Below are 11,304 nucleotides of genomic sequence, written 5' to 3' on the forward strand. Positions count from 1 at the left end.
TAAAACCCAGGTGCATATTATTCCTTTTATCATTAAGCATTGGGAAAGGGTGGGGTGGGGTGGAGTTTCTCTTCAGGAAGGTTTGTTTGGCTGTTTGTGGCACCCAAGACACTGAATGCTACTGAAAGCCTGAGATCCTGCCTCACCCCTACCACACAGAATACATTGGGGACTTCCTGGAAAATGCTGTAAACTTCCTCAAATAAGTAAAACTGGGCTGAAGCCAGATGTGAGACCTATCAAATTTCACACACAAGGATTTTGCAAATATTTGTCATTAGAGACAGATTATTCTGATAAGGTCAGATTCACTAGAAGGCAAAGCTGGGGGGATTGATTTTTATTTTGAGGAAGACTGGCGCTTTGTGTTTAAGCTGCCTATGATAATGACATCTTAGGAAGAAAAAAAAAAAAAAAGATTCTTGGAGATACGTAACGTGTTTAATTGAAACCATTAGTTTTACTGGCAAACAGCTTCATATTTCTGTTCTGTTAATCCGAACAAAGTGCTGCAATTATGACTCAATACATAGTGTCCTCTAGTGCTACTCGCCCCACATTCCCGAAGTATAGAAAGAAAACAAAACTATTTTCAGTTAATAAAATATTCCATGCTTCTATCCAGAATACTTTTATTATATGGTTATCATATACATCAGCATTATATTGGGAACATTTACAAATATGTAAAGATAGTTCAGAACCTCCATTATTCACATACACACTAACTCACACACTCATTTTGCATGTCTAGTCAGTTATCAGGTGAATGATGCACAAAATTATTGCTTTGTGAACATACACCTCAGATTAAATCTAATCTTCAGTGGCAAGAATTGAGATATTTAAAACAAAACAAAAACAAACCAAGTCTTAAATACCCTGTATAACATACCTGTGCATAAACCTAAAGATATGTTTAGATTACCCATTACCTTTGACATACTTACCAAAATTAAAATTTGAAACCCATTTATAAAAAAAAAAGTATTAAAAAGTTCACCATTATTTACAAGTCCGATTAAATTACACATAAATAAATATTTACATTCAACAGACTGCTTCCCTTAATACACATAAAGCCTCCCTGGAAATATTTTTTGGCCTTAATAGGCCAAAAAAAAAAAAAAAAAATTATGTGCCTATTCTTTCAAGTTTCCCCCCAATTTAAAAAAAAAGACAATATAAATATGTGAACAAAGCTGCAATATCCTTAGACACAGAAAAGTGAATTTTCTAAAAGCAATTCCATTTTGAACTATCCCTTGTTTAAAAAAAAAAAATTCAAGGTAATATTTACTGTAGCCAACATTACTGCAGTTTGTGAAAGCCTGAACATTTCCATAAAAATAAGCATGTCAAATACCATCAGATAAGGTTCTAGTACTCTCTTATGGTAATCTGAGGGGGGGGGGGGGGGGGGGCGGGGAGAACACAAAAAACAACCCACACAATAATCTTACTATTTTGAGGTGTTTATAAAAAAATTTTAATGTATATAAATCTATAAATCATTGTTTAATACTGCTTTATTGTTACTGTTGCATTTAGAGAGAATAAAACCCTGAAACTGTACCAGAAAACAAATAGGCTTCCATCTAAAATCTGTATCTTAAAAACTATACATTAAGCTGGTCACCACTAGATACTTAGATATGGAAAAGAAATCTGTATCTCTGTGTATTTCCATCAAAACCCCTTTGTAGCACCACTTTCACAACAAAGTATTTCAGTACACTTGTACAAGTACTTATCTTCTGGTATTTGCTTCCACAGATAAGGGATACTGCAGCTTTTAGAGAGACTTGTCTCATGGATCCAGGAGGAGTGAAGATCCCGAATAAGATGATTTTTTTAATCCTTTTTCCCCCTCCTTTCTTTAAAGGAAAAAAAAAAAACCAAACCCCAAAACAGTAACAAACAAACAAAAAAAACCCACCCCAAACAAAAAAAAAACAAATTTCTATGTTCCCCCCAGCAAGAAGATCCCAGTCTGTGTTTAGGAGGAAGAGTTTAAAGTCTGGTTTCTCTCCTTTTACTTCCTGTGCTTATCCATTTTATCAATGGTTTTGTTGGTTTCTGCAGGGCTCTGGTCGCCAGCGTTCATGTATGTCTTGTCTGCTATTTTTAATGCTTCATTTAGGTAGTTCTGGACGGATGTCATGGCAGCACAGATGGCAGCACTCCCAAAGCCATGTGTGATCAGGCTAAAATGAGTCAAACAGCCCTGGATGCCAGGGTCCAAGATGGGACTAGGTCTCGTGTTTCCAAGAGGAGTTCTGTCCTGAGTGAGGAGGTCTGTGAATTCCTTACAAATCTGTCTGCAAGACACAAAGTGGATCACACTTTACACCATGGTGGGAATTTATGCAAAAGCAAATAAATAAATAAAAATAACATTAAAAGTCCGTATCAAATATTTAGCAGTTATGTGGGAATTAGAGTTTTCAGAAATCTATTACTCCAGCAGCAGCATCTAAAATTAAAGCCTATTTATTAGCACCAGTTTCCGATTAACTTTCTGTTAATATCTATGTCACAAAAACTCATACACATTCTGCAAAATGACCTCTCCACCTCTGGTGTCTGGCTGGCTCTGCATCATTTGCTCTGCATTTTAAGGGGAGAGTGGGAATTTTGAGCTAGTTTCTATGAGAACTTCCACAGCTGCAGTTAAGTGATTTAGAAAGACTAAAGCAGCTGAATAGACGATTCAGTTTAGTTGTGCATATTATATGTATATGCCCTCTTTAAGAGAGATTCAGGCCCTGATCCTGCAAACTAACACATATGCCTAGCAAAACATGAGTGGTTAATAATGCTCAAACATATGTTGTTTGCTGCTTGTAAATCTGTCCCATTGATGGGATTTCACGGGAGCTGAGGATATCTTAACAGAATCAATTTATCAGAATTTCTCGATCACACACATCTTCCAAAAAGATTATTGTTCTTAGTGCCCCTAACAATACCAATAGTGAAAACACTGAAGAGGGGCAGAGCAGTGCTCAGTAAAAAGCGTAAGGTTCCAGTTAAAGGAAAGAGAGACACTATATTTCTAGAAGATATATACTTGTAAAAGGAGGTCTCTCTCAGAAAGGCTGGATTAACAAGTAAGTAAGGAGTAAGTTTTGCATAACTGATCTGAGCCCAAAGTCAGGGCAACCCTTCTCAGCAGTTTAAACAGGATTTTGTCAGATCTTCTGCAGACTGAGGGTGCTTTCAAAAGCAAGGAATTACCTCGATCCCAAACCAGAAAACACCTCAGACCAGAACAGATCGTGAGGCTTTGTTAAATCTCAGCCTGGGAAGGGCAGGGCAGGGCAAAGGGGACAGCAAGCACTCCAGCCACCAGTTAAGTGTGACTCAACACAGGTATATCCTACCAAAGGCCTGTTCGGTACGTTGTTCATTTACAGGTACAAGTACAGGTCTGCAGAACACCCATTAACAAAGCTTCTCTTCTTTACCCTTCCTTTCTTATCAAGGTTTGTAATAGGAATTGAGTCAAGTACAGGGACTTTTCACATCTGCCAAAGGTTGGCTTTCACTGAAATATTAAAATCTTCACCCATAATAGTGAAAACGAACTACCCACAATTCTTGACTCCTAGTGTTCCACGGGGGAAACCTGTGTGCTGCTATTGCCAAAAGCAGTTACAAGGACATAGTGGCTGAGCTTCCCTTGCACTCAACATGCCCACCAGCAGCTCTTTTTGGAGATGGCCCCTCTGCATGTACACAGGGGTAGATGAATTATCTCCTGCTCAGAGTCCTGGCACTGGTTCACATTCACATTCCCAGGCCACACCTGCTCTCCGGGTCTTCAGCCCCATCAGACCTAGAGACATCTTTTTCTTAGAGATATAGCTGTCCCAGTATAGGACTTTTTTCTGAGTTTTTTACTACGGTATAAAAAACAGAACAAGTCTAAACTGCTTTAGAGCTATCATACAGGGTTGTTGATATTATTATTATTGGTTCAGACTAAAATAACTGCTGTCATATTTGGAATTTGAACCAAAACCAAATAAAAAGAATTGCTTCGTCTCTCTGATTAAAGTTATACATGAAAATGTACCAAACTGTCCCCAGCCAGATACTCATGGTCAGAAAAAAGAAGGAAAAAAAAAAATCCAAACCCAAAACTTACTTTGCAGCAAGAAGCATGTTCTTCCTGTTTGCCATTTCATTGCGGCCCATATGTGGTCTAGTTAAATATTCGGCCACTGCTTTGGAAGGAAACTCTGTCTCACATACATAGCCAAAGTCACGAGCAAGATGCACAGCTTCACCTGGCGCGGGTAAAAGGGAATGCTTATTAAATGTAGTAATACCAATTTGTTGTAAGGAGATCAGGGAAACGAAGGAAAGAGTTCTGAATTTTTGAAGTGTATTGCTGTTTCAGAAAGGGACACTGCTATGTTACCACTATACCACTCATTACCATGTTCTAATTGATAAATCAGGGTTTCTTTGCAAGTTTGCATCAAGAAAAAAAAAAAAGACCTACCTAGTGACTGCTACAAATAAAAAGTATTATCTTGGCTTTAAACTAGGAAGAAAAACTCCTGTCTCTATCTAGATGAACTGTGCAGCACAGACTTCAGTCTAGATAAACTGTCCACTGAAGATTTAAAAAAAAGCTGGCAACTAAATTCCACTTACACAATAAAGTGTTTATCAGTTTAGTATATTTTCAAATTGCTTTCTAATAAGCATTTTCATATAGAAAATAAAATTGCAAGGTACACTTTTTTTCATAAAGGCAATTTGATCAGGCTTTAAAAACATGGATTGGCATGATCAGTGTGTTACCTGTAACATACATGCATGCATGCATGTGCACACACGTAAGCTCTCTTAAACCCATATTCCAAAGGAAGGTTTTAAATGGAAGTTGCTGTATTATTTGAGCTGATATAGAATTGAAATAGCAGTAAGGTATCGTTAGATCATTTTTCACTTTTCAATTGCTACTTCTATGCCTATTAAACTGTACTACTACCAGGAGCTGCTTTAAACAGAAACACAAAACATAACCACACACATACAGATATATATACACACACCCTTCAAGTCAGCTCAACTGATAGAGGGTCCACGTAACATGTTACAGATTAAAGGGGCTCCAGTTTCCTATCAGGAAGTCAAAAGCTATAAATCTCACTTTATATGCTTGTTTATTAGAAAAGCTTCTGAGGATACCACTGAGGTAGGGCCAGGCACTGGAGTCAGCTGCCCCAGATTTTAAAGTTTCCTAATAAGGGACCAAACCCACTAATGTGATGAGTTTCACCCCTTTTGCCTTCCCTGCCTGTCCTGCACACACACTTACAAAACCCAAAGCAACCTACACACCACCACCACCCTCAAGAAACACAGACTGGACAAACATGCATTTTGAGCATCTTGGCATGTAGGAACTACTGCACCTCTGCCAGCATCCATGCGATGCAGCCGTGAGGAAAAGGAGTATTAGCTGGGTTTGTGCGGGTAGGACTCTGAGGCCAGGGACTTAGCAACCAGATTTGGAGGGAGAATATGGGGGAGAGGAGCACCTCAGAGGCCACACAGCTATTAGTTGCTGCAATGTCCTCATCATGCTCACTTTAAAATAAACAAAAAACTATTATGTTGATGGACTTTCTAGTATTTCCATGCTTTGCCTAGAGGGTAAAAGCTGTATAGAAGGGGGGAAAAGTTTCTTTTTAAGACACATACAAGACTGACCTTCCACCAAAGATGTCAATAGTGTCACATTTGCAGCTTTCCTTCTACCAGCAGGAAGATTCAAGCCAATTTTATCCAGTTTTTCCCTTAATGATCTGCCACCATTTTTAGATTTGGCTCTGTAATTAAAGAAAGAAAAAAAAAATGGCCTTATTTATCTTCAGGGAACACTTCTTTTTAAAGATGAGAAATTCCAGTCGCTGACATTCAATAGGGTTCTAGTTGGGGTTGGGGGGGGGGGGGGAGATAAAAAACAGGCTCTTTTCAAGTGACCTACTTTTTAAATGCTCTACTACAAACCAGCCAGGATGAAGCACAGCAGAGGTCAAAAACAGAACGTTTCAAACTGCACCATCGAAACCAACAGCTGTATAATAATCAGAAGCTGAATTAAAGTGCATGCAAAAAAGGACATATAAAGTGCCCTTGTAATGATTAATCAAGAACAGATTTAATTCAAAAATTATTCCGTGGGGAAATAGTTTATCACAGGAATAAGAAAGCTCCATAAGCCATTTTTGAGATAAAACTTTCAACGGAGAATGGGAACTGCTGCCAGAGCTGTTAATAGCACTTCTCGAAAAGTAGCAGAAGTGCAAAGTTTTGTTTCCAAAGCCTATTAGGATTCAGTGTTGTTGGGCTTCTTAAAAATCAGAAATTTGCTAAAAGGCTTTCTTAGCTCCTCGTTATGCTAATCTGGCTGCTCACACACACACACACACACAAAAGCACAAGAAAAATCACAAACAATAGACACGATGGGGGTGGCTGTAAGGGGAGCAGCAGCCTACCTTCGGAGTACTCCTCCGAGCAAAGAGGCATTGAGACACTCAGGGGGCGAGAGCCGTCTCTGCACCTCTGCTACTGTCACTTTGTATTTCGATGTGGAGCTCAGAAGGGAAAGCCTTCCCGGAACCGAACAAAACACTTCGTTGGGGTTTATGACCACTCCAATTAATCCATCCTTTTGGCAGGGGAGACTCAGAGCACTGTTTTTCGTTAAGGAAATAGGACCTGCGGGAGGAGGAGGGAAAGCAGGTATTTTTATAAAAGGGAAAAATAAATAGGAAGTGGCAAGTGAATTTCCTTTCTACAAAAAAAGACCAGGAGACAGGATTTCGTTTTGCATTAAATGCTCACACCACTGACCCCCGTCCCCACCATCCATCTGAACAGCTATATTTTGCCACACTAAATTTCAAGGAGCTGCCGAACACAACTAATACTTTTTAAAAAACGCACAGAAAAAACATCCCTGAAGCAGCATGCTGCAAGTTAGCAAATCCACGCTTATAAAAAGCCCGACACAACTACAGGCTCCAAATTAGCATCCTACAGCTACTGCCAAAAACTCTTTCTGAGCCGGGGCAGGGAGAAGCCTCCCAGTTCGTGCTGGGTTCATCTTCCACCTCGCACACGCGGATTTACGAATCCGCCTTTGGAATTTAATCCCAAACTCATAACAGACAGAACGACAGAGGATGGAGCCCACAAGAGAACTGAAAGTAAAACCTTGCTCGTTAATGGCTTCAGCCTTGAGGTGAATAGGGATAACAAAGGCTTTGCAAGGAGCAAGCCAGAGATCCAGATTTTCCATCCCCTTGCGAATCCACCCAGTTAACCCCAGCGGCGTGCTGCCGGCTCAGCACCGATCGGAAAGGGTTAAAGAGCCGAGGTCGGCCCCGCTCCCCGGAGGGGGAGAGATTTTTCAGTGGTGCATCTGACAGCGAAATTATTCTCCCATGAGCTAAACGCAGCAATCAGCGCTCTGACAAACACTTCTGCTTTTCCTCAGTTAGGTATTTGTTTGAAGTCTTCCGAAGAAACTTCCACAGAATTTTTTTTAAGCACAAATTTGTTTTTTAAACAAAAGCGGGGGGGGGGGGGGGGGGGCGAAAACCCTAAATGACTAAATTGAGTCAATACGCCTTTCTCCTTAAAACCTCAGCTACAAAACCATTTCGATTAAGATAAAGCCGAACAGGCTTATGCCAGTGAACTCACTCCCTTCTCAAGTCTTGCAAAAAAGTTGAAGAAAAAAGAAAGGGAAAAAACGACCACAAAAAGATACAAAACTCCAAACTGTCTTTGAATGCTAGCAACAGAAAAGCCCCCAAAAAACCAAACCAAAAAACACACACACACAAAAACACCACAAGCCACACCAAAAAAAAAAAGCCCCGTGTCACTTCACACACACGCATTCCAGGGCATCATTACAGTCGATCCAAGGTCCTGCTTTCGGTTAAAGCCATCCAGAGGAGCGGGCTCGTCCCCGCCGGTGTCCCCGGGGGAGGCCGGCAGCCGCCACACGCCTGTCCGCGGCTCAGGGGACGGGGCAGTCCCCGCCGCCACCACCTTCCCTCGGGTGGCGGTAGAAAACCCCAGTGACCGAGGGTGTAACAAAAACTCCTGCGCCCGCCCGATCCGAAAGGCTCCGTCTCTTAAAAGATAATAAGGCATCAATTCACCGGTGCGTCATTAAACTTTTAACTATTGACAAGGGAAAGTAAACTGCAGTGCCACCTTACTGACCTTTTCTAATGACTGTCTGGTCATGCATTAGTAAGTGCTGATCTTCCACGTTCTGGAAAGAGAAACGGGAGAAAGTTTTGCACCTTGAAAGGCTGAGGGAACGAGCCGGGGACTTCTGGGGGACCCCCACACACTCCTCCCCGCGCTCCCCCATTTTAAGGGCAGAAAAGGGGGGTTTCGCTCCAAGGACGGGGATGGGGCACGTCAAGCAGGGATGCGCGGGAGGGGGCAGTGCCCGGATGCCGCCCGTCCCCCGGGGTGCTCGGGGGGCTCCGGGGGGGGCCTTACCTGCACCTCCTCCATCTGGTGGGCCATGTCGTGCAGGCCCAGGTTATCGGCCAGCGCGGAGGCGTCCAGCCCGTGCCCGTGGGGCAGGAGGAGCTCGGAGCGTCGGTACGTTTCCCTGCGGCCGCCGGCGGAGCCGCTCTCCAGCGCCGAGAGGTGGGGGACGAGGCCGGGGCGGCCGTGGGGGGCGAGGCCGGCCGGGTCCTGGCTCTGCCGGTTGGGCCAGGCGCTCTGCTGCTGGCTGGGGGGCGGCGGCGGCGGCTGGTGGAGAGGGTTGATGGAGAAGGGGTCCCCGAGGTGGGAGTAGGGGTCGCTGGACTGGGAGTAAGGCAGCGGCTGGTACGGGGGGGGGAAGTAGGGGGGCTGGAAGTCTGAGGCGCCCGAGTGGGAGAGCGGCGGAGCCGGGCTGTACAGGTGCTGGCTGACCGCCGAGAGGTGCGGGAGCCGCGGGTTCCCGTTGCTGCTCCCATCGTGCCGGTCCTGGAAAGCACAGAAGGGTGGGGGAGAAGGGGGGCGGCAGTCAGCGGGGGGCTGTCGGGCAGCCCAGGCTCAGGGGGACGCTCCGGGCGGCGGCACTTGCTGGCCCCGGGTAAGCGGGGAGCAGAGAGCCGCCCTGGAGCCTTCTCTTGGAAGGCACTTGGCTACGAAACCTGCCCCCCTCCCAGGGAAGAGATTACAAACCCGTTCTCGCTGCCCTCCTCACCCACCGCCACTGCAACACGCTAATCCTCACGCTTGTGCGAGTCAAGGAAAAGTCAAACCAGCGACGCAGCCCGAATCCCGCCGCGCTGCCCGGCTGGGCGGGGGACTCCGAGGCCGGGGGCTGCAGACCCTCTGCCCTTGGAGAGGGGGGGCGCTGGGCAGCGCAGGCCGGGCGGCCCCGGCCCCCCCACAGTCCCGAGGCCCCGGGGCCAGCCGGGGCGGCAGCTCTGGCCCGACGGCTGCCGGCGCGGCAGGGAAGGGCGGCGTGTTTCCCTCCGGTCGCCCCATCTCTGCTGCTTCCCCCATTTCAGACCTCAGCAGTCAAAGCTTAAAACGTCTACATTGAGCTGATCCAGGAGTTTAGCAGCTTCTGGCTTCACGGTCATTAAAATAACAGGGCTAGTTAGTAAGAGGTGAATGGGGTCCCAATGGAGCGTGAAGCGGGGACTGCAGCTTATCTGTAGGAGCCAAGCAGGCGGACCGCGACCCGGGGGACACACAGACGCTTTCGGAGGGATCAAAACCCGTGAGCACCTCACGGGGCGTGAGAGACGCTCCCGCGGAGGGGAACGGCCGCTCGGGGCGGGCGCCCGAGGAGTGCCCGGCTCATCCCCGCGGCAGCAGCTCCCTCCCCGCCGGCCGGCTCCTCCGCACCTCCCGGCACTCTCCCACCCGGAGCGGGGCCCCGCAGCCCGGACCGGTCCGACAAGCTGGGGCACTCGGCACCGCGCCCCGCCGGCGGGCTGGGGGCTGCCCGCTCCTGCCGCCGGCCCCGGTTGCCGCTGCTCCTGCCCGCTGCCGTGCGGCGCTGCTCCAGCGGGCGGGCGGCGGGCGCGGGGTGCGAGCTCCTTCTGCCAGCCGCGACTTTCACCCCGCTAAACTTTAGAGTTCAAAAGACTGGGGGAGGTAGGGGATTAAAATTCGCACCTCCAAAAAAAAAAAAGAAAAAAAAAAAAAAGAGGAAAAAAGAAAAAAAAAAGTCAAACCGGAGGTCTTCGGGAAGGGATAAATCCCGCCCGGCAGGGAGGCGAGAGCGGGGCGCCGGCTGGAAGCGAGCGGAGGGAGGGCAGCGTGGCTCGGGGGGCAGCGGAGCTCCGCTCTGCCCCATGCCGGACCCCCTCCCCCCCCCCCCCCCCCCCCTTCCCCACTCCCGACCCCTCCCCGCGCTTCTCACCTCGCAGTCCTCTTCATACTTGACATTATCTGCTAGTTTCCACAACATGGCGTCCAGCGTCCAAACCAGGTGTGTGGTGCCGAAAATAGACGAGAGCTCAGCTCCCCCCCCACGGGCGGTAAATCCACGTCGGCGCTGGGGAAGAGGAGCTGCCCCCCGGACGGAGCTCAGTTGGCAGGCATGAAGACAGATGACGGACTAAACCTCCGCGCTTATGGTCACTTGGGTTTTTTTCCCTGCCCAGACGCCCTTAATGGCAATAGGATTATCATAACTCCTCCCCAGGGATGGCTTGGGAGCCGCGGCCGCCAGCCACTCAGGAGGGAGCGCGCAGCCTCAAGCCACTCCTTCCGCGCTGTGCTCCGCGCCCGCGGAGGGGTGGGGAAGCAGCACGGAGCGGGGCAGCCCCCCCACCCCAGCGCCCCAGAGCGCTCAGGGAGCGCGGGGGGGGGCAGGCCTGGCCCGCGAGGAAGGGGTCATGCGTGGGCATCCTCTCCCCGGACCCACGCTGCAACGAGGCTGCCCCAACCCCCCTCCCCCCCACGTGTTGGATGGGGGGGTGGGGGGGACCAGTGTCGGGTGTCCCCCCCATGCGCGGAGGGACTTTGCTGAGACCCGCGTAGGGAGGCACAGCGGCGGTGCCCCCACACGCGGTGGGTCCGGCGGCTTCTGGGCGAAATAAACTCGGGAAAAGTCCTCGTTACAAAAGCGAGAAAGTCCGAGCGCCAGCCTGAGCTCGATTTGCATAATTGTCAAGTTTGAATTACTGATTACAACTTGTAAGCTACCAATGTTTAAGGTATAATTTACTTAATTATCCGACAAGATTATTGCAGTTGTGTTGAATCCCTGGTAGGTAAAGCAGCACTGATTCA

At 47.4% G+C, this 11,304-nt stretch overlaps 1 protein-coding gene across 1 annotated transcript; it reads right to left on the reverse strand.

Moving 5' to 3' along the window:
• Positions 1-1,430: 1,430 nt before the first annotated feature.
• Positions 1,431-11,071, reverse strand: TFAP2C (transcription factor AP-2 gamma). Its single transcript, XM_055814756.1, has 7 exons — positions 10,430-11,071; positions 8,557-9,033; positions 8,269-8,320; positions 6,525-6,747; positions 5,734-5,852; positions 4,154-4,295; positions 1,431-2,321 (listed from the first exon to the last, which is right to left on the reverse strand). Exons 1-7 carry the CDS (start codon positions 10,475-10,477, stop codon positions 2,036-2,038), a joined length of 1,347 nt encoding a protein of 448 aa, XP_055670731.1. The 5' UTR covers positions 10,478-11,071; the 3' UTR covers positions 1,431-2,035.
• Positions 11,072-11,304: the final 233 nt, after the last annotated feature.

The sequence above is a fragment of the Falco peregrinus genome, chromosome 9 (assembly GCF_023634155.1).
Source record: "Falco peregrinus isolate bFalPer1 chromosome 9, bFalPer1.pri, whole genome shotgun sequence".
NCBI classification, from domain to species: domain Eukaryota; kingdom Metazoa; phylum Chordata; class Aves; order Falconiformes; family Falconidae; genus Falco; species Falco peregrinus.

Excerpts from the sequence above, each read along its gene's own strand:
- TFAP2C (XM_055814756.1), bottom strand. The coding sequence starts at position 10,477 with ATGTTGTGGAAACTAGCAGATAATGTCAAGTATGAAGAGGACTGCGAG. Across the intron at positions 9,034-10,429 it reads AGTATGAAGAGGACTGCGAG|GACCGGCACGATGGGAGCAG; the intron begins GTGAGAAGCGCG and ends TGTGCTTTCCAG. Across the intron at positions 8,321-8,556 it reads ACCAGATGGAGGAGGTGCAG|AACGTGGAAGATCAGCACTT; the intron begins GTAAGGCCCCCC and ends TTCTCTTTCCAG.